This window comes from Bos indicus, chromosome 22 (assembly GCF_029378745.1).
Source record: "Bos indicus isolate NIAB-ARS_2022 breed Sahiwal x Tharparkar chromosome 22, NIAB-ARS_B.indTharparkar_mat_pri_1.0, whole genome shotgun sequence".
NCBI classification, from domain to species: Eukaryota; Metazoa; Chordata; class Mammalia; order Artiodactyla; family Bovidae; genus Bos; species Bos indicus.
In genome coordinates this window covers 12,461,663-12,484,295 of record NC_091781.1, presented here as the reverse complement: position 1 = coordinate 12,484,295, position 22,633 = coordinate 12,461,663, and the positions used below count along the sequence as shown (strand labels likewise).

Below are 22,633 nucleotides of genomic sequence, written 5' to 3'. Positions count from 1 at the left end.
ATGTGCCTGGCAGAGGGCCTGCCTGACTCAGAGCCCCAGAGGAGACCTTGAGGCCCACACATGCCTCAGCCAGGCGGGGGCCAGCCGTTCATGTGACAACCACAAAGTGGAGCCCCAAGGCTTTCATTTAGGAAATGATTCACCAACCTCCCCAGGAGGCGTTAGTGGTAAAGAATCTGCTTGCCAATGCAGGAGACCCAGGTTCGACCCCTGGATCCAGAAGATCCCTAAGAGTAGGAAATGGCATCTCATTCCTGTATTCTTGCCTGGAAAATTTCAAGGAGCATAGGAGCCTGGAGGGCTACAGTCCATGGGGCTGCAAAGAGTTGGACATGACTGAGCCATCGAGCACACAATTCACCAACCTGCTCCTCCCCCACCATCAACAACCCCTCCATTTTCCATTCCCCCCTCACCTGCTGTTCTCTCAAGGCCAGGAGGAAAGCCCTTTAGGAAGGAGTGATGGTTCTCCACTTCACTTTGGGTTTGGTAATCTGCAGAGAAACAGTCAAGAACTGCATGTATGTAAATTTCTGACCTGGTGTGGACTTCCTTTCTACTACCCCTCAACCTACCAGCTGAATGCCTGGTTACTCTAACCTCTGTGGATTTCAGTTCCTGACCTGAAAGGGAATTCCTGTGGGAGAGCTTTGTAAACCATGGACTGAACTTCACATGCAGTCATGGCCATTCTTCTCATTGTCCCCATTCTGTGGGCTCCACTGTATTGGATTCCCTAATACAAGAGGGGAAGCTCCCCTGTTGGCTGCCTGACTGTTAAGTTCTCACCTGAACATCAAAGCTGCTCAGACAGGGTCACTCCCCAATAACAAAAAGACTAGCCCCACCCTCGCACATATACCTGTGGACCAATGTTGGTGATTGTTGCCCCGTTACCAGGGACAACTCTAGCCCGTTTCCATACTCTCACGTACCAGGTAAAATGTATTAGATTCCAAATCACCGAATTCCCCTGCTTCTTGGCAGCAGCCAATCCAGAACTGACTCTGCCTCCTGGATCCCTGTACAGACTCAATCAGCCCAGGCCCAGATCCTGTAAGTCCCTCCCAACCCGCTGTCACTCAAGAATCCTTATCAAGGGAGCAGCTGGGATGGAACAGGATCACAGGCAGTGAAGAGAGGATTGCCACTTTTAAGGGGATAGGCAGTAGTGTTCAAAGTCCCAGAGACCCCAAGAGAAGGTGGTACATTGAGCGGCCCCCCAGTATGTGAGGCCCATCACCCACCCTCTTGACTCTATACAACTTGGTCCTTCTGGCCTGTCCTCCCAGGGGAAAGCTTCCACCAGAGCCTCTTAGAAAGAGAATGTTCCTTCTTCCATGAGTCCCCTGAATGCAGATTTTTATTACCCTGTCTGGGACCTTCTTGCCTTGAATAGTCATTCTTCATTTCCTGAGGGCCCACAATGTTCCAAGCACCATATGACATGCTTTAGATATGTCATTGCTTATCCTCACACTATCTTTGACTAATGGGTAATTAGCATAATTTTTCACAATAAGGAAACTCAGGCTCAGAGAAATAACTTTACCAAGGTCAGACAGCTTGAGTGGCAGGGTCAGGATCTGAACTAGGACAGTGTGACTCCCAGTCACTGTGGGTCTGCAAGCTTTTTACCTGTAACTTAAAGGCTTGCCAGTTTCACCTGTACCTACCACTCCCTCCCAAGAACGCAGCTACTGCAGATTTCTTTGGTTATCAAAGCCATGCTCTTTGAGTCAAACTGAGGGGTATCCCACAGCCAGAGGTTGCCTGATGGGCTGGGCTATGTGTGCTGACTGGCTGTCCAGCTTGAAGCTCTGGGCCTCGGGGAGTGCTGGGGAGAAGTGGAGACACCAGGAGGGGGAAGAGAGCCCTAGGTGGACAGAGGCAAGACAGACCACTCCCCTGTCCTCCGGAAAATGACTGATCACTCAGTGTTCCCAGAGCGGTCTCTTTTTGCAACCTTGAAGTGTGGAAGGCAAACTCAGATCAAGACCATGGAGAGATCGGGTAGAGACCCTGCCCTGTTCACGTTTATGTTACAAATAGCCAGCCCTGTGCACAGGGTATGGCATGCAGGATGTGCTTAATAAATAACTGAGGCACTCTCTGGTGGTCCAGTGGTTAAGAATGTGCCTGCCAAAGCAGAGGACCCAGGTTTGATCCCTGGTCCAGGAAGATCCCATGTGCTGCGGAACAGCTAAGCCCGTGCACCACAGCTCCTGAAGCCTCTGAGCCCTAGAGCCTGTGCTCCAAAACTAGAGAGCAGCCTGAGTCCAGCAACAAAAACCCAACACTGTGCAAAAAAAAAAAAAAAATTTAATTAATAAATAAATAAATACCTAATAAATCAGTGCTCAAACAAGTGAGTCAGGCTGGTACAAAAACTTTACACAGGTACGAACACTACAATAGCGGTGGTTACCAAACACTGGTTAAGAGTTAGCCTGCAAAAGAAAACCCATTTTGGAATAAAGGGACACTTGTGCTTCAATTTGCAAATAAGCCTGTAGAACTTCTGCCTGATTCTGTTGAGGTTTAGAAATGTTTCAACCCAAAGGAGACTCCTGGAGAATGACAGACACGTTTTCTTTTTGCTTAAAATTTTTTTCCCAATATTTATTTCCAGCTTTATTGGATATAACTGACATATAATATTACATAAGTTTAAGTGTTAATGTGTAAGTTACTCTTACTATGTGATGATTTGATACATGTATAGACTGTAAAATATTTACCACAATAAGGTTAGTTAAAGCTTCCTTTACCCAGTTCCTGAGCCTAAGTTTCTACTACTCCCCACATGAAAGTGAAAAAAAAGTGGAAGTGTTAGTTGTTCGGTCATGTTCAACTCTTTGTGACCCCATAGACTGTAGCCTCTGTCCATGGGATTCTCCAGGCATGAATACTGGAGTGGGCTGCCATTCCCTTCTCCAGGGGATCTTCCCAACCCAGGGATAGACCCCAGTCTCTGGCATTGCAGGCAGATTCTTTACCATCTGGGTCACCAGGGAAGCCCGCTCCCCACATGAAAGGCCAATAAATTGAGAGACGAGGTGTGAAGACAAGGAATAACAGCTTCATTTGGAAAGCCAGCAGACCAAGAAGATGGGTGACCAGTGTCCCAAAGAGCCTTCTTACCTGAGTGAGAACTCAAGAGTCCTTTTATACTAAAAGCAGATGGAGTGTGGCTGGTTATTGCAGACTTCTTGGTGCTGGCCAGACCCTGGGAGGCATGTGATAATCCTTTGTTCTTACAGCTGGCCAGGAAGGTCTTGTAACAATGTACCTCCAGGACAACGGTTATTCTCTGTCCTGCGTCTTTTTATCTCTATATGAATGGGAAAGTGTTTCACCTTTAAAGGTCAAGCCTGAAAGGCAGAGCCTTGAGAAAGGGCTATTATGTATATTTCTGGCTGTAGGCATGGATCTTCTACAAGGTGCAGAGCCAGCAGAACTAAGCACAGCAAACAGAGCACAGCGCGAGAGCTAGAGGACTAGGTCCAATATGGCGCCAGACGTGTTCTCTGTTCCAGCTCACCTCCATCAGCGCCCATCCCACGATCCTGTAGGAGAAGGGGTGACGGCCATTCTGGCTACCTCCTACCAAACAGGTGTGAAGATGGGGTGGTCGTGTCATGCAAATGGCCAACTTGGGGCTGGAAGTATTCCTGAGTCCCAGGCTGGGCATGAACAGTTTGAATCGTGGGGATGTGGATACCCTTTTCATGGCCCGGTCACAACACTTAGACAAGCACTTGAACATACACATAAACTTGGAATAAGGCTGCCCATGATGCTCTGCCTATGACCTTTATATCTTCAAAAAAAGAGGGTTATTTTCCCCCTTTGGCCACCCTTGAGATAGCTTTATTAAAGCATTTCCTTTCCAACAAGTGGCTGTCACCAGTGTAGTGAAACCAAAGAGAAGAGCAAGAGTCATCATCAATTATCTGGTAAGAGGCTTGACTCCAAACAGCAACTTAATATTGCCTGACACCTCACAAGGCCAAGTCTGCTTTTCTTCATGCCGTCAAATCTCTGGAGGAGTGAGTTCTACTCAGGTGTGGGGAATCCATGGCCTTGTCCTGGCTGATTTATCAGAGGAGTAAGTGTTCTGCAGTACCTTGTATGGTCCTGTCCACTTAGCAGCAAGTCGATGCCCAGGCCCTTGTTCTCTCCAGGTTTCAAGGAGGACTCGATCCCCAGGCTGGAGGGGGTGCTGTACCATCTTAGTTGGGTAGGTGGATGTATTGGAAGCAAACTCACGAACAGAAGTTCATACAGTACCCAAATCTTAACATAGTTGGTGACTGCTAGGTCCTTTAAGACCTCTACAGATTCTCCTGCCCAGGCAGACACCTGGAACAGTCTACCACACAGTATTCCTGAGGGCTTACTTCTGGGAGCCACTCTAATCCATCGCAGGGCAACTGGCAAGGCCTTACTCCAAGTTAGTCTCCTGACTTATTTCAGCAGCGGTCACTTTCAGTATGTGATTCATTTTCTCAATTTTTCCTGTTGATTGTAGTCTTCAGGATGAATATAGTTGCCAACAATATGCAATGGTTTTAGATACCTGGTGGGTTATACTGGAGACAGAAGCAGGCTCATCGTCACTTTGAAGGGTGTAGACAATCCAACTTGGAGAAAGAGTTCCTTAAGGAGGGTTTTAACTACTTCATAGTTTTTCTCTGTCTGGGTGGAATATGCTTCCACGCATTCTGAAAAGGTGTCCATAGGGAATTCCCTAGTGGTACAGTGGTTAGGACTCCATGCTTCTACTGTTGGGGACATGGGTTCAATCCCTAGTCAAGGAACTAATATCCTGCCTGCTGTGTGTGGTGCGGCCAAAAATCAGAAAAGAAAAAGTGTCCAGAAACACGAGCAAGTATCTGAAGTTTCCTGCAGCTTGAGGCTTTTGAGTGAAGTCCATCTGCCAGTCCTCAGTGGGACTGGCTCCTCTGTATTGCGTTCCCACCTGGGGGTGTCTAGCAGCAGTCTGTGGATTATTTTTGGCACACATTTCAGCCTGGCCAAAGGCAGGGAAAGGTGGCCTGAGACTGAGGCCAGGGAGAGACTGAGAAAGGAAACGGGGCAACGGACTTCCTCAAACACCAGGTGGCCACACCCGGCCTGTGGCACTGCAGTCCCACCACAGCTGGTTCTGGATGGGGAGAAGGCGAGGTGGAAGCTGACGGAGTAACCCCACCCTGCGGAGACCACAGGAGACCCAGGGGCGTGCTGGGTGCAGGCTGTGAGAACAGTGGCAGCCAGGGAAGGCCTTGGCGGGCGGATCGTGTCACTGACCACTCAATGAACATGTGTGCTGAAGGCCCACTGGAGCCAGAACCTGGTCAGATCCTGGGATAAAGACAGACCAGAGGGAGGCTTGGCCTTAAACATGACTTAGGCAAGTAAGGAAGTAGCGGGAAGGCAGTGCAGCCGAGGTGACTGAGATTAAGTCAGAGAAGCAGCTGGCCAGGGCGGGGAGCAGCAGCATGGCCTGGACATCAGGGCCTGGCCAGGTACCACATCCCGCAAGAGCAGCCTGGGCCATTGCCCTTCAGATACAGAGCTTGGGCTTGACTGCAGGGCACAGGGAACCACCAAGTGCCCTGAGGGAGGTGAGGGGAACCGTAATTATTAAGTATCCACCAGGAGCCAGGCACTCAGTAGGTGCTTTCTGTATCAATGCCTCTCAGATTCATTGTGTTTATATCAAACTCCTAAAAATTTCATTAAAATACAGTCTCTATGTTTCATATCTTATAATAACCTATAATGGAAAAAAATCTGAAAAAGAATATATATGTATGGATGGATGTATGCGTAACTGAATCACTTTGCTGTATACCTGAAACGCTGTAAGTCAAAAACATTTTGATAGAAAAAAATTTTTTTTAATAAAACAATGTAAGCATACCTTAGAAATATTGTGAGTTTGGTCCCAGACCACTACAATAAAGTAGATTCACAATAAAGTGAGTCACATGAAAAAATACAAAAAATACAGATACCTAGAGATGACTTTTCTTTATTGCAAATAAAAGCTTAGAAGGCATCAAAAAAAAATGCAGAGTTTGATTCAAGAGGTCTGGGGTGGCGGCGGCCTGAGGTGCTGCATCAGAGAAGCTCCCAGCTGGGATCACACTTTGAGAAGAAAAACTGTAGCTCATTTAATCTGCACCCCAGTGCTGTCGGGTAAGTATTATGGGTTCCCTTGTATTAGCAGGAAAACCGAGGCTCAGTTTCTGGGCCTCCTGAAGGCACATCATTAAAGAGAGCTACTCTGTTCCCTGCCCGTGGCCCCGTTAGAGAGGTAACACAGTGCCCAAGTAAACACACTCCCTCCTAGCCCCTCTGGGTCTGCCCCAGGCTCTTCCGAGTCTCTGACTTCAGACCCTCCCATCTCAGCTGGCCTCTAGCCTGGAGCTTCTGAGCCTGCAGCGGCATCTAAAGATAGTCTGCCTCACAGGAAACCAGATACTATTGGCTAACTTTGCAAATAAAGATGCCCTCAGAGGAGAGGGAGATACTCTCTGACAGACTGTGCGTGGGACAGGAAGGCTGACGGGCACATCGCCACCTCTCGAGGTTCCCTCCCCAGACCCAGCCCAGGTAGGAGCGAAGGGCTTATTTCACACCTGTGGGCGCCCTGGGTGAGGCACTGTGGTCAGAGGTCAAAGTGGGCTAATGAGGCTGGTTTGCTTTACTTGCCAACAAGGGAGACCATTTTCCAGAGGATCTTACAGCCTAAATGTACTAGGGCGCTTGGTAGGGGGAGATAGTGACTGATTAGATCACTTACGATGTGCTCAACATGGTGAAATATGATTAGAAGTATTAGTAATTACGTTTCAGGGGCATGGAGAAATGCTCATTAAAAAAGCATCATTTAAAATTGCATCTGCAAGCTATTATATATAGGGTGGATAAAAAACAAGGTTCTACACTACAGCCAAGGGAACTATATTCAATATCCTATAATTAACCATAATGGAAAAGAATATATACATATATGAATCACTATTCTATAGCAGAATTAACACATTATGAATCAACTACAATAAAAGAAAAAATTAAAAGGTAAGGTTGTATCTGGATGATATTGAGGAATTACTGTTAACTTTCTAAGGTAAGAAACAACATCAAAGTTATTATTATCATCATCATTTTTTTTCTGGCCGTACTGCAAGTGTTGCAAGATCTTAGTTCCCTAACCAGGGATTCAACACAGCCAGGGCAATAAAATCGTGGAGTCCTAGCAAATAGGACCACCAGGGAACTCCCATTATTATTATTATTGTTAACTTTCCACATCTGTTTTATGCTCCTTCTCTATGTATTCCTAAAAAGACTTTTTTTTAAATAGGAGCAGTAAGAATCCACTGTAGAGTCTGAAGCATATACATACAATTTGTATTTTTAGGAACAAAATAAGTAAAATGGACAGCAAGCCCTTAATGATCTTTCCTCTGGCACTACCTTATTCTTGACTTTCTGTTCAAAAGTGTGTTGTCTTTTCCTTGTCTAGGTCTTTATTTTTTTTCCCTATAATTTAAAAAATATATATTTTTTCTTTCTTTCTTGAGTTTTTTCTTTCCTTTTTCTTCCATGCTTTTTTGCACCATCTGCATTTTTTATAATGAGCATCTACTGTATTTATAATGAAAACCATTTTAGTAATAAATTGCTGACAGACTTTGATGTTCAACATTGATGTATGCTTTTATAATCACTGTGAGGACATTCGGGCTCAGAAGGTTTGTGTCATTGGGAAACATCATCTTCATTAAGAAAGTATGAGTGGACATACATGTGGGTGAATTGTGACTCTTGGTAGGGAAGAAAACCTATACAACATCTCTTGTTCCTGTGCCCTTTTGTCTTTTCCCTAAACCTATGTTCATTTGAAAACATAATACACTCAAAGGACAGTGTGCAGGTCAACAACTCATAAACTGATCTCCCATCTAACCATCATCCAGGCAGCAGCAGAGAACCTGACCAGCCCCCAGCAGCCTCCATCAGGTGTCTCCGGATCGCCACCCCTGCCCTCCCAGAAATCACCCCAATCCTCACCTTTATGGTCATTGATTCTCTCCTTGTCCTTGTAGCTTTACAAGGATTTTAATGCTTTACATGGATTATCCTTGCGTGTTTCTCACCTTCACATATGTGAATTCATACAGTAGATCTATTTTTTTGGTTTGCATTTTAAAAATGCATTCATACTGGGACTTCCCTGGTGGTCCAGTGTTTAAGGCTCCATGTTCCCAATGAAGGTTGCATGGAATCAATCCATGGTCAGGGAACTCAGGTCCCACATGTCGCATCAGTTCAGTCGCTCAGTCGTGTCCGACTCTTTGCGACCCCATGAATCGCGGCATGCCAGGCCTCCCTGTCCATCACCAACTCTCAGAGTTCACCCAAACTTATGTCCATCGAGTCAGTGATGCCATCCAACCATCTCATCCTCTGTCGTCCCCTTCTCCTCCTGCCCCCAATCCCTCCCAGCATCAGAGTCTTTTCCAATGAGTCAACTCTTCACATGAGGTGGCCAAAGTATTGGAGTTTCAGCTTCAGCATCAGTCCTTCCAATGAATACCCAGGACTGATCTCCTTTAGGATGGACTGGTTGGATCTCCTTGCAGTCCAAGGGACTCTCAAGAGTCTTCTCCAACACCACGGTTCAAAAGCATCAATTCTTTGGAGCTCAGCTTTCTTCACAGTCCAACTCTCACATCCATACATGATCACTGGAAAAACCATAGCCTTGACTAGATGGACCTTTGTTGGCAAAGTAATGTCTCTGCTTTTGAATATGCTATCTAGGTTGTTCATAACTTGTCTTCCAAGGAGTAAGCGTCTTTTAATTTCATGGCTGCACTCACCATCTGCAGTGATATTGGAGCCCAAAAAAATAAAGTCTGACACTGTTTCCCCTGTTTCCCTATCTATTTCCCATGAAGTGATGGGACCAGAGGCCATGATATTAGTTTACTGAATGTTGAGCTTTAAGCCAACTTTTTCACTCTCCTCTTTCACTTTCATCAAGAGGCTCTTTAGTTCCACTTCACTTTCTGCCATAAGGGTGGTGTCATCTGTATATCTGAGGTTACTGATATTTCTCCTGGCAATCTTGATTCCAGCTTATGCTTCTTCCAGCCCAGTGTTTTTCATGATGTACTCTGCATATAAGTTAAATAAGCAGGGTGACAATATACAGCCTTGACGTACTCCTTTTCCTAGCCGAAAAAAAGAGCATTCATACTATAGGGGATGTAGATGTATACACAAAAATGTTTATGCAGCACCGTTCACCAAGGTCTCAAACTGAAAGCCACCAGTGTGCACCAGCATAAAACAAATGATAACCGCGGGACACTCACTCGGTGCAATCCTATTCAGCAGTGACAATGAACAGACCACAGCCACCACAATAACATGCGTGAAATACAACCAGAAATGCTTAGATGAATTTATAGATAAATGCAAAATTGGCCCATATTCAAAGGGCACTTATCAAATGCACCCCATCACTTTTCTTACACTCTTGTTATGAAACAATAATAAAAAATTCACAGAGACTGTATCTTAGACATTTTTACCTCCGCAGAAACAAGCACAGTACCTATTGTTGGGGAAACAGAATGAAAAGCAAAATACCTGACCCAGAAAATCCTCTCCATGAAGATAGTAGAGAAAGAACTCTGTCATTATTTTTTGTTTGTTTGTTTTAATTGGAGGCTAATTACTTTACAATATTGTGGTGGTTTTGCCATACATGCACAGCTATCAGCCATGGGTGTACATGTGTCCCCCATCCTGAACCCCCCTCCCACCTCCCTCCCCATCCCATCCCTCAGGGTCATCCCAGTGCACCAGCCCTGAGCACCCTGCCTCATGCATCGAACCTGGACTGGCCATCTATTTCACTTATGGTAATATACATGTTTCAATGCTATTCTCCCAAATCATCCCCGCCTCGCCCTCTCCCACAGAGTCCAAAAGTCTGTTCTTTACATCTGTGTCTCTTTTGCTGTCTTGCATATAGGGTCATCATTGCCATCTTTCTAAATTCCATATGTATGCATTAATATACTGTATTGGTGTTTTTCTTTCTGACTTACTTCACTCTGTATAATAGGCTCCAGTTTCATCCGCCTCATTAGAACTGATTTAAATGTATTCTTTTTAATGGCTGCATAATACTCCATTGTGTATATGTACCACAGCTTTCTTATCCATTCGTCTGCTGATGGACATCTATGTTGCTTCCATGTCCTGGCTATTATAAACAGTGCTGCGATGAACATTGGGGTACACGTGTCTCTTTCCCTTCTGGTTTCCTAGATGTGATATCCAGCAGTGGGATTGCTGGGTCGTATGGCAGTTCTATTTCCAGTTTTTTAAGGCATCTCCACACTGTTCTCCATAGTGGCTGTACTAGTTTGCATTCCCACCAACAGTGTAAGAGGGTTCCCTTTTCTCCACACCCTCTCCAGCATTTATTGTTTATAGACTTTTTGATAGCAGCCATTCTGACTGGCATGAGATGGTACCACATTGTAGTTTTGATTTGCATTTTTCTGATAATGAGTGATGTTGAGCATTTTTTCATGTTTGTTAGCCATTTGTATGTCTTCTTTGGAGAAATGTCTGTTTAGAAGAACTCTGTCATTACTGAATAAGAATTAAACATCAAATGCTTCACAGGCAAACCGCTACGCGGTAGTAAAGAGACACAGAAACATCTCACTTCAGATACAACTCCTTAGACACTCAAGACACTCAACAACTAGAGCTCAAGTCAGGGAACCTGACAGTCACACACAGTTCATCCCAAGTTCAGCATGGTCATCTGTATTAGCTGGCTTCATCCGTCCAGAGGAGAAACAAGCTTCTCATCCCTTTATCATCAGAAGTAGTTGTGTAACTTGGAGCCAGGTTCCTGCCCAAGTCAGGCTCCTCTCCTCCCCTGGCACTGGGAGTCTGGCCACCAACATGTGCATTTCAGAGAGATGGCTCCCAGCTGGAAAGCTGCAGAGGAAATGATCACATGTCCAAGAGGGGAGAAGGGACAACTATATATCTTCTAAAGTAAATGCTCTAAGAAAAAAGAGATAAGGGGACTCTTCTCCCTTATTTTCAACAAGGAGAATTAAGCCTCTTATTTTAAATTTTTACTTGTCCTTATGCCAGTGTATGGTAAAGATACTTAATAGATATTGACTTAATCCACAATTAATTAATAAGTGAGTCCATGTCTTCTTCAGTTATTAAAAAAGGAAAATCATAAAGCATTTCTTTTCTAGATTTCACAGTTTACTTTGACAGAGATAAATACCAGTAAGGACACTGCAGAGGAAAGCAGAGGGAGGCGTGGCCCAGAACAAAGGCGGGTTCTGTGCAGGGCCAGCTCACGCACGAGCACAGGGGCCTTCCCCATGTATGGTCTTTTCCTGTTACTGGTCTTGGCTTGGGTGTGCATTTGGCTTGTATAAAATGCTGGGGGGTGGTCATGCCAAGTCCTTGTAGGTTGATGACTTGCTGGAAGAATAGAGTCACTCAATGTAGTGCATGGAAGATGCGGTGTAAGTTGTAAAATGTGGCCACTGCCCCTCAGCATGGAATTCAAGGCCCCTCCATCCGCCTGATTTTTGCCTTCTCAGCCTTCGCTCTCTCTGAATCCTAAGGAAAGGTCTCTTATAAAAATAACTATCATTGTAAACTGGAAAACCACCAGGTTCTGAAAACACAGGGGCTCAAAGAGCCAGGGGAGTGGACTTGGGGTCAGACTGAGAACCTTCCTATTGCCCGTGGTGAACTCCAGATTTGTCAGAACCCAAAGTTAACTGATTCAGCTCTCTGTCTCCAAGCAGAAGCTCATCTAAATGCTGGGTGCCTGTGAGCCCAGAAGCTTCGCAGGTTGCTAGGCAGTCACTCTGTGGACACGAGGCTGCACTTCTCCGACCCAGGACTCATGCTGCTCTTTTAAGACTGTTTCCTTCTGTTCGGTCCTTGGAAAACTGATGATCCAGGGCTGACCGGGCTCTCAGAGATGGTCCAGTCCAGGGTTTGCATTACCCACATCAAGGCACTGAGGCACAGCTGGGAGGGAGGTGCTCAGGGTCTGCCAGCTGATCTCAGGGTGCGTGGACCCCTATGAAGTATGCAGCTCTGAAGAGCAACTCTGCGTATTTGAAGGCAGGAAAGAAGCTGATCCTTTAGCTTTCAACCTTTTCTTCTCCAGAGAAAAGGATCTAAATTTTCTCACCACATTACTGAGAGTTAGATTCTGAGGGTCTGACAGTGAGGACCACCACCTGGTCACAGCTGGAGAGGCAAATAATATCTCCTCCCCCTCCATTCCCCACCTGCTATCTCACTGCGGGTCAGCCTTCTGGGTCCCGAGTCTAAACCCAGGAACAGTGCTCAGGGTCACATCATGAATTTTATCCTTTAAAGGAGGGGGGGTCACCTCTACTATTTTCCAGCTCTTGTTCTAGAGATGTGGCCTGCAGTAACCTGCAGAATTTCCCTCCAAGAGGAAAAACCCAGTGCAGGGCAGGAAGCATGGCTTTGTGAAGAGACGCATCTGGCTTAAAATCCTGGCTCTGCTGCTCCTTTGATAAGTTACTCAAGTCTCTCTGCTTGCTGGTGGTTATTTTGCAGTCATTTCCCAAGAGGTGTTGTGGCAAGAATTAAATAGGGTCTTGTGTCTGTAGCATGACACTTGGCGGGTCCCCAGGAATGGCAGCCTTCTCTCCTTCTAAACCAGGGCTTTCAGAGGATAACCTCAAGTTCTGGAATGTCAAGAGACAGTGGCACCCACGTGGGGAAAGTCTGGATCCAGGATCAAGCAATTCCTGAGTTTTGTTTGGTCCAAAAGAAAAATATTAAGCCTAACAATTGGCATTAGACTGAACCTCAAACCCTTCTGTACTCAAGGGCCTAAAAGGCCATAGAAAGAGAGCAAGGGAGGTAAACAAACAAGGCACATTGGATCTAGAAAACGGTAAGCAGGACGTGAAGCCAAAAGACAGGGGGAAGCAACATGAAAAAGACGTTAGGGAGAAGAAAGGGGATGGAGGCCACCTAATGAGAAGGAAGTACAGAAAAGGGAAGCCAGTTGGAAAAAGTGGGTAATAATGACCAAAAAAAAAAAAGGTTAAAAAATAAGTGAGCAGGCCAAAGAAAAGGAAGTGACCGGAGGAAGTAGGACAGGATCAGCAGTAGAGCTGGCTGGGTGTTTTTTAAAGCAGGTTCTACAAAATTCATTTTTACATGACTAAGACAGCCATGTGTACTCAAAGCTCAGCTTCTAGGTTTAGCCCAGACTCTCTCAGCTCAGCATCATTTAGTAAAACGTTGACTTAACAGAGCAGAGGGTGAGGAGGCCCAAGTATAGTTGGGGGGATGTGTGTAGTGCAGCCTGGGTTAGTGCAGCTAATAATTAGCAGCATTATGCTAATGCTTCATTCCAGCACCCACCCTTCCCCTGGCAACCCCATCTACATGGATGTCACTTACTACATGCTGCAAGAGCTTATTGCATTGGATTCTTGCACTTGATTTCTGGCCCCTCAGGGGCCAGGAGGCCAGTGTCCAGCCTGAGTGAAAGTCAAGTAGATCCCTGACAGCCCTCTGACCCCTGGGCATTGGCCCCACTCTCATCTGCTGCCAAGAGTCCTATCTTCAGGTTCCTGGCCCAGGGCTGGAACATCTCAGAGGACCTAGAAATAAAAGGTCCTGCTTGGGCTCACCTTTCCTGAAAAGGTGCCTGGATAAAACTATCAAGTTCTAGACACTTGGTGTTATTTAAGCCTTACTATAGTTCTGAAAGGAAAGTTCTGTATTTAATTCACTGCCCTGCTGAAGGGCTCCGGGGATATTTGTGATGAGAGGTCAGGGGAGGTGCAGCAAGAGCTCGGGGGAGGCCAGGATGTCTGAAACAAACAGGGGCCAGGGGGCAAGGAGGTGCCCAGTCCTCCTCTCTCCTTACTGGGCGCCTGGCCCAGGGCTGCGATGTGTGTGCCTGTGCCCTTCTCGCCTGTCTCCTTGCTCTTCAGTGATCCAGAGACACCTTCCTGAAGATTAGTAGGAGGTCCCTGTGTATGAGACACAGTGCCAAGAGAACATGAGACCCAGCACGTGCATATTTGGCAAAAATCAAGTCAATCTCAGACTGGGGCATGTGAAGAGCTCCAGACGGCAAGTCTTAGGACAGACAGATGAAATCACTGACTGAGTGTGAAAGACTCCCCGTGTCCCCCCTTGCCCTGCAGATGTCCCCAACCCACCACTCTGCACTCAGCCCCCAAGTGTGGAAGGACAGGGGCAGGAAGGGTGGTGATGGGGAACAAATGAGACAGGAATCACGGAGATCCCACTGTGTCCTCGTGCGGCCCCTCCCTATCTCTGGCACCAAGGTGCCCTTGCCTTGCTGGGGCTGCCCTTGACCTGCGGGTGTTTGCCAGGTGCCCTCTCCGGGAGCAATGCCGCAGGATCACTGGGCGGAAGGCACTCTAGCCAGGTAGGAATGCGGGGTGAGAATCAGGGAAGGGGGCAGCGTCATCCTGGCAGACGTCTTTCCTTTTCTATGACTACAGAACCCAGGACTTTTTGTTATTGTTAATAATTATTATTGAGAAGAAGAAACCTAGCCCTCGCAGAGGGGGCCTTCTCTGCTCTCGTCTTTCAGGTTTTACTCCTGGCACTGGCTGTGGAATTTTGGAATACTTGGAATTTTGAGGTTCAGGGAATTCAGAGAACTTGGTCACACAGTGTATTGGGAGAAAGGGAAAATTCCTGGGTGACAGTTGGGTCACTCCAGCTGACATGTTTCTAGAAGTGGGTGGGCAGATTTGACTGAGAAAGTCTTGGGCTCTCGCAGCAATGGTGGGAAAGAAAGATTCATTTTGTGGCTGCACTTCTTTTTAACAATTCTCTCCCCTAAAAGGACGGACTGTGGTAAAGAAATGAAAATAATTAGAAGTGAAAAGTCAAAAGAAAGAATTAAACAATGTTGAATTTCCAAATGATTCTGAGGTGTGGCTTTTCTAGCATCTTTTCCTCCTGAGACCATCCCTCCCACCTGCTTTGCAATAGCAGTTTAATGAACAGTCTGAAACAAATCTTAAGTACAAACACAGGCATCAAAAACTATGCTCTGAGGATGAAGCAGCTTCTAATTTGTGGGAAAAGGATTAAATATTTCTGTTTTCTGAAAAGAGTTTATTTTGTATTTTGTTTTCTATTAAAATGTGTTTAGTTTCCAAAAAAAAAAAAAATCAAGTCAATCTAAAAGCAGCAAGTTCCTGGGCTTTAGGACTGAATACAGGCCCCGAAGAGACATAAAATGACTTTTATTGTCCTTGGACTCCTCTCTAGGTCAACACTGCCAGCTCCTGACACTGGGGGGAGGAGGAGGAGGAAGAGGGGAGCCAGCCCCAGCATCCCCAACAAGGACTTGACTGTTTGCTATCCTACAAGCTCCAAGTCCGGGAAGACGGGCTCCTGCTGCAAGCCACTTGCACCACACGACTGCTCCCTGCCTCCCCACATTTCAGCTGAGCATCTGACATCTCTGTCACTTAAAAATGGTTGAACATCAGCCACTTTATACGGTTCAACTTAACTGTTATTGATTAAGGTCATGGCTAGAGGATCCTCTCTGAGAAAAGGGCATTGTAGCCAAGAGCAAAGAGCACACACTTTCCTGGGGCTGAGGACTCCATCCCAGCCTGAGATGGCCCAGGTCAGAAAGCCTTGGGCCACTTCGCCAGCAGGCTGGGTGAGACAGAGAAGTAGATCAGCATACCAAGCTGAGGCTGGGAAGGGAGAAGCAAAGGGTGGGTCCTCCCTTTGGCAGAGACACCATCTTGGTACAACCAGCATGAAAAGGGTGTAGCAAGGTGTGGAAACTCCCTTGGTTAGAGAAGTATGAGCTTTGGTTTTAGCTGTGCTGGGAGACAGGCAGTGACAAGCAGAAGGTGTGTGCTGAGGTTTCTGAGAGCCTGTCTCGTGGTATCACAAGGAAGAGGAGGGGCCCCAGAGGTCCATCCATCTGCGAAAGGACTCCCCTTGCAGACTCTGGAGTGAGTCCTGGCTGGGAGAAGGGAGGATGGGCATGTGTCACTTCCCAAACTGAGAAATGTCTTGCCTTTCCATTCCTGCCCAGAAAGAAACAGGAGAAGAACAGTAGGGGAGGGTAGGCCACACTGAAGTGCAGGACTGGTAATTATTATTAGCCCCTGGAACCTGAGCTCACAGGCTAACTGAGCCCGCCCTCCATCTGGGATCCATTGGCCCCTTCATGACTGCAGAGGCCTGGATGATGCTGGCACACCCTCTGCACTTGTAGGATGACTGACCATCCCAGTTGACTTAGAATTTAGGGGTTTCCGAAATGTGAGGCTTTCAGTGCTAAAACCAGAAGAGTCCTGGCCAAATCAAGGCAAGGTAATCACCCTAGAGTGTCTGACTCTAGGATTATTCCTTAAGGAAGGAATAACAATCCTTAAGGATTATTCATTAAGGAAGAGAAAGACTTGGTTCATAGAGGAAGAGGAAAAGAAATGGCTCGCAAAAACAAAGACAGGTCTCTGGGTGCAGGTCTGCCCAGGGCTCTGCGACATCTGAGACCTCTCTCTTCAGTCTTCAAGCAGGAGAAACAAGAGTCCCGAGGGTAGAGAGGTGGAAGAAAGGAAGGGGGTGGAGAATGGCACTGGGGAAGTTTGAAATGGAAGTGTGAATTATGGCACCAGTTCAGCTGGTAAAGAATCCGCCTGCAATGCAGGAGACCCCAGTTTGATTCCTGGGTTGGAAAGATCCCCTGAAGAGGCTTAGGCTACCCATGCCAGTATTCCTGGGCTTCCCTGGTGGCTCAGTTGGTAAAGAACCTGCCTGCAATGTGAGAGACCTGGGTTTGATCCCTGGGTTGGGAAGAACCCCTGGAGGAGGGCATGGCAACCCACGCCAATATTCTTGCCTGGAGAATCCCCATGGACAGAGGATATATGGCAGGCTATAGTCTATGGGGTTGCAAAGAGCAGGACATGACTGAGCAACTAATACACACACCACCCCATCCCTCTCCTCCTTGCTCGCTCATGGTCCTCTCTCACCCATCCACACCCTGGTTAAGCTGGCTACCTTTCAGATAGACTTTTGAAAATCAAAGAAAAAAATATCTGTCTCAAGCTTCAAAAGACTGACGTTCAAATGCTAACTGAGCCATTTACTGTGTCGTTTCTGGCAAGTCACTGAGCATCTCAGAGCCTGGTTTCCTCTCTGCCAGAGGGGTCTGTTATAGCCTCCATCCCAGAGATTAAATAAGACCGCACACAGGACACTGGGAGATGCACTGGTCAGACACCCAACCAAAAGCTTGTTTCGTCTGCCTTTGTACGTAAGGAGTGGAACTACAACTTTGTTTCTCTGAGAACCCATGCCATTACTTGTCTTCCTTTCTCATCCAGGTGCTCACCATGCACACCACCCTCCCTGAATCAACTTCAGAAAACTTCGAGTATTATGACCTTGCAGAAGCCTGTGATATGGGGGACATCGTGGCCTTGGGAACTGTCTTCGTGGTCATACTCTACTCCCTCGTCTTTGCCTTTGGCCTGGTGGGAAATTTGCTGGTGGTGTTTGCCCTCATCAACAGCCAGAGGTCCAAAAGTATTACTGACATTTACCTCCTGAACCTGGCCTTGTCTGATCTGCTCTTTGTAGCCACCTTGCCCTTCTGGACTCACTATGTGATAAATGAGCAAGGCCTTCACCACGCCACGTGCAAACTCATCACTGCCTTCTTCTTCATTGGATTTTTTGGAGGCATATTCTTCATCACCGTTATCAGCGTCGACAGGTTCCTGGCCATTGTGCTGGCTGCCAACTCCATGAGCAACAGGACCGTGCAGCATGGTGTCACCACCAGCCTCGGCGTCTGGGCAGCTGCCATCTTGGTGGCCACACCGCAGTTCATGTTCACCAGAGAGAAAGAGAACGAATGCTTTGGCGACTACCCTGAGATCCTGCAGGAAATCTGGCCTGTGATCCTCAACACGGAAATAAATTTTCTTGGCTTCCTGCTCCCCCTGCTCATTATGAGTTACTGTTACTTCAGAATCATGCAGACATTGTTTTCCTGCAAGAACCACAAGAAAGCTAAAGCCATCAGGCTGATCTTTCTGGTGGTCGTCGTTTTTTTCCTCTTCTGGACACCCTATAATGTCATGATTTTCTTACAGACACTCAATCTCTATGACTTCTTTCCCAAATGTGATGTGAAGAGAGATCTGAAGTTGGCCATCAGTGTGACAGAGACAATTGCATTTAGCCACTGTTGCCTCAATCCCCTTATCTATGCATTTGCTGGAGAGAAGTTCAGACGATACCTTTACCGTCTGTACAGGAAATGCCTGGCTGTCCTGTGTTGCCATCCTGACCACCTCAGTTTCTCTTCATCTCTGTCTGAATCACAAAGGAGCAGGCGGGAAAGTGTTCTGAGCAGCAATTTTACTCATTACACCAGCGATGGAGATGCGTCCATCCTTCTCTGAAGGGATCCCAAAGCTGTGTCCCTCCAGCAAGGCTGGAGTTTCTGAGTTGACACTGAATAATGAGGATAGATTTTAAAACTTCTTACATGCAAGAAACAATGAATCCAAAGCTCCCAAAACAATCCTAAAGTATTTTCAAGACTTGTGCTCAAAATTTGAATGATAAAGAGTAGACATGGCTCTTACTGCCAATGTCAGGACTTCCTTGCTTATAAATGACCGAAATTCAACTCAAACTAACTTAGCCTGAAAAGAGGCAGTAACATTCACCTTATAGCATGGGCAATGGGTGGTGAGTCCTCAGTGAGAGAAAACTAGAGACTGAGTCTAACTAGCATGTCCTCTGACTCTCAATTCTCTGAGTGGTAAGAGAGATCCCAGACTCACATAACACATCTTTGTCATCCGAGAGGGAGTGAGACCCATCCCCCTCTGAGGCCAAGGTTGAAATCCCCAGGGAAGGGCTCTGATTGGCCAAGTTTGTATCAGATCTTCATCCCTGGACCACGAGATGGTATCCACAGGGAAGAGGTAGACAAGATGGCAGCTTCCATTCCAATATTGTGGTTGGAGATGCAGGAAGATGTATTTCCAAAGAGCTGAAGGTGTGGGTGCTTCTTTGATCAGACTGAACAAGAGTTGCCCACCAACTGTCCTGGGTGTCTGGCCCAGCCTCCCTCCTGATCATACTGGCCAGCACACAATGTCAGACTCTTCTTCATTAAACCCTCTCTATCATATCCCCAAACCTACAAAGGTTCCCCTAGCGTACATTGTATCAAGTCCAAACTCAAATGCCTGGCCTCCAAGATGTTCCATCATGCAGTCCCAATAACAGATTCCCCAGCGCCTTCTTTTCTCAAAGGACTCCAGCTCCCGCCTCAGGCAGGTCTCTTCCATCTGGTCACATGCATCACCACCTGATCCAGAACCCAGAGGAATAAACAGAAAAGAAACACTGGCCCAAACTGAGAAGGCATGGTTTCTAATCTCAACTCTATCACTTATCCACTGGATAACTGGGGGCCAACTGAGCTTAGTTTCCTCATCTGTAGAATGGAAATTATAACTCTTTTCATGTAGGAAGCATGCAGCATGAGGAGCCAGCCTCCAGCTCTCACAGATTCCAACCCTCCTGCCAGGTTCCCAGACTTCAGCCTTTCCCCCACCCGGCGCCATGCTTAAGTAGTGCTCTTGACAGAACTTGGAAAGGCCTCACAGGTTCTGCTTGTGATGCAGCCCTTGACACGGAGAAGGCTGCCTCCCACAGTAGTGCTCAATGGACACTCCTAGATATACAGATTGATAGGCTTTCCTGACTCAGTCCTCCCAGGCTGCCTGGACCATTTCCTCCCAATCAACTGGTGACAACCCTATATGGAGAGAACCTCATCATTCATGCCACTGCCAACCTGAACAGCCCGAGTCCCTGGAACAGCTTTCCCTTTCTCAGTTAATGTCTGAGATGGTCTGAAACTTTAAAGCTTGAAAAACACTTGTGATGATGCTAAAGAAAATATCACCTATAATCTAATCACGCAATATCTTCATGTGCCCACTGGACCTTGTTCACAGCCTCACATGTTTCAAGTTGCAGTCATAGTGTACGGACAGTTCTATAATCTGCTTTTTTTTTCTCTCTCTTAACATTAGGCCACAGATAACGCTCTGTCTCTGCACAGTTTTGTAATGATCATTTTAGAAGACTCAGCCAGGTTGTGTACTCACTGAAGGCATCTGACTCATTGCTGTATTTCTCACGCCTTGGAAGTCAATGTATTTGTTTACCCAATGACAGAATGAATTACATTCCATTAAGATCATGTACTGCAACTTATCCTTACCCTGTTAATAAGCACTTCATGTGATTCTAATATTTAACAAATACATATTTTATGGCACTTTTCTGTGTAATTTCCTTTCTCCCCTTCAATTACTTCGTTTGGATAAATTCCTTCCCATGGGGCTAACTGAGCCAAAGAGCATGGGTACTTCTTAGCCTTTGACACATACATATGGGACTAATAAACTGCAAAACCTTTATTGAGTACGTATTATATATAACACGTGAGCTCAGATCCAGAGCTGTTCCAAAGATGAGTGTGATAAGGCCGCTGCCCTCAATGCTTAAGAGGCGTTCAATGTTTAAATGCAGAACTCAGAAGTTAAAAAAAAAAAGCATACTCTTACATTATTTGGTAACACAAGAACAAGGACACCTGACCTGAGTCATTAAGGATCTTAAGACCCTAATCTTAGAACATCTTACCTGAGTCTTAAGATCTTGAGATTTTAGGAGAAAAGTCTGAGAACAGTGAAAGGCATTGGGAACAGAGTATGTGGTGGGATGCTGCTGGAGCTCTGGCTCAGACAACCAATGGAAGAGGGTGTTCTCAGGGTGTTCACAGTTTCATCCCTTATCACCTGATCCTTGTCCCAACTGTTGAATCATCAAGTTTTTCATTAAAAATTTAACTTATTAGTGGACTCCTAAGAAAAGAGGAAAAAAATTCTTTTGTCTTGAGGAACAAAGAAGAGAGAAAACACTTTTATTTCTAGAAGACAATTAGATTTGTATCATAAGAAACGTTCATTCATTTTACTAAGACAGAATAGGGAGAAAATTAGGAAGGTCATTGAAAAGCCCTAAATAGCTGTGATGCTGGTGTCTAAGGAAAGGAAGGCACATCTGAAAAGGACAGTTGACCCTAAGAGCACGGCTGAATCAGATCCACCACGGCTGCTGGGCTCTGGGCTTCCCCAAAGCAGAAGGGAACTCCAAACACAGATAGACGTCTGTGACTGTGTCCCAGCAGACTGACTCTGTGACCCTGGGCAAGGTATTTGACATCTCTAAGGTTCAGTTTCCTCAGCTGGCAAATAAGAATAAAAACAGTGCCCACTTCCTGGAAAGATGATGAGGATTTAGTAAGATTACCTTCCCAAAGCTCACAACACAGGCTTGGAAAGCAAGGTCAGACAAATGGTGGCAACTACTTTCTTTTATTATTATTATTATCAGATTGGATCTTTCCCAGTGAGGAAACTCATACTACGTTGCCCATGCCATCTTGCTTTTTCCCAGAATCACAGAAGGGTGGGTGGTCAGAAATTGTTGAGTACAAACCCACACTTTGCAGGTTAGAGAAAGGATGTCCAGAGAGGGCCAGAGACTGGCCCAAGACCAAACAGTGAGTTAATCAAAGAGGTAGATCCCTTAAGTCTCGGTTTACTGACTTCCTCCTCCTAATACAAATTTAGACCAATCCTATGGTGACTACAGTTAACAATACTGTGTTGTATATTTGTATATTTGAAAGTTGCTTAAACAGTTGATTTTAATATTTGAGAAACTTTTTCTTCTTTATTTATTTATTTTATGTCTTAGACCAGGCTGTGCATGGCATACAGGATCTTAGTTCCCTGACCAGGGATCAAACCCGTGCCCCCTGCATTGGGAGCACAGAGTCTTAACCAATGGACTGTCAGGGAAGTTCCTAAGAGAGTAGATTTTAAAAGTTCTCACCACACACAAAAAAATTGTTAACTATGTGAAGTGATAGATGTGTTAATTACCCTTATTTCATAATCACTTTACAATATATACATATATAAGTATACATAGAAAACCATAAAGATTTCATCACAAAATTGTGAGAATTAATAAACAAATTCAGTAAAATTGCAGGACACAAAATCGAAACACAGAAATCTGTTGTAATTCTTTCCACTAATGATAAACTATCTGGAAGAGAAATTAAGAAAATAATTCCATTAATAATTACATCAAAAAGAATATAATACCTAGGAATAAATTTACAATAGCCCAGATATGAAGGGGGTGACAGAGGATGAGATCGTTGGATGGCATAACTGACTCACGCACATGAGTTTGAGTAAGCTCTGGAGACAGTGAAAGAAAGGAAAGCCTGGGCTGCCATTGTCCATGCAGTCAGAAAGAGTCAGACACGACCTTGCGACTGAAAAGCAACATGCTCTTAAAACGACCATTTGAGGAAGAAGGTGGCTTCCCAGGAGCTTTGCTACCAAGACAG

The 22,633-nt window shown here is 45.8% G+C and overlaps 2 protein-coding genes across 19 annotated transcripts in view; one reads left to right on the top strand and one right to left on the bottom strand.

Moving 5' to 3' along the window:
* CCR8 (C-C motif chemokine receptor 8) overlaps positions 1-22,633 on the bottom strand; it is a 133,405-nt gene that overhangs the window by 46,557 nt on the left and 64,215 nt on the right. For 14 of the 15 annotated variants that reach the window (XR_011562931.1, XR_011562932.1, XM_070776088.1 and 11 more), the window contains exon 3: positions 417-494. The gene's annotated coding sequence lies outside the window, so the exon portion shown is untranslated. Of the gene's footprint in view, positions 1-416; positions 516-22,633 lie in introns of all 15 variants that reach the window. The other variant, XM_070776095.1, reaches the window with a different exon arrangement.
* On the top strand, positions 6,470-20,479 carry CX3CR1 (C-X3-C motif chemokine receptor 1). 4 transcript variants are annotated; one of them, XM_070776084.1, is made up of 3 exons: positions 6,470-6,624; positions 15,403-15,638; positions 17,493-20,479. In XM_070776084.1, the coding sequence occupies exons 2-3, from the start codon at positions 15,612-15,614 to the stop codon at positions 18,576-18,578; spliced, it is 1,113 nt and encodes a 370-aa protein (XP_070632185.1). In that variant the 5' UTR covers positions 6,470-6,624; positions 15,403-15,611; the 3' UTR covers positions 18,579-20,479. The 4 variants fall into 4 exon arrangements, with proteins under 4 accessions (XP_070632185.1, XP_019839806.2, XP_070632184.1 ...); XM_019984247.2 differs by lacking the exon at positions 15,403-15,638 and having other exon boundaries at positions 6,485-6,624; XM_070776083.1 differs by lacking the exons at positions 6,470-6,624; positions 15,403-15,638 and adding an exon at positions 15,645-15,805.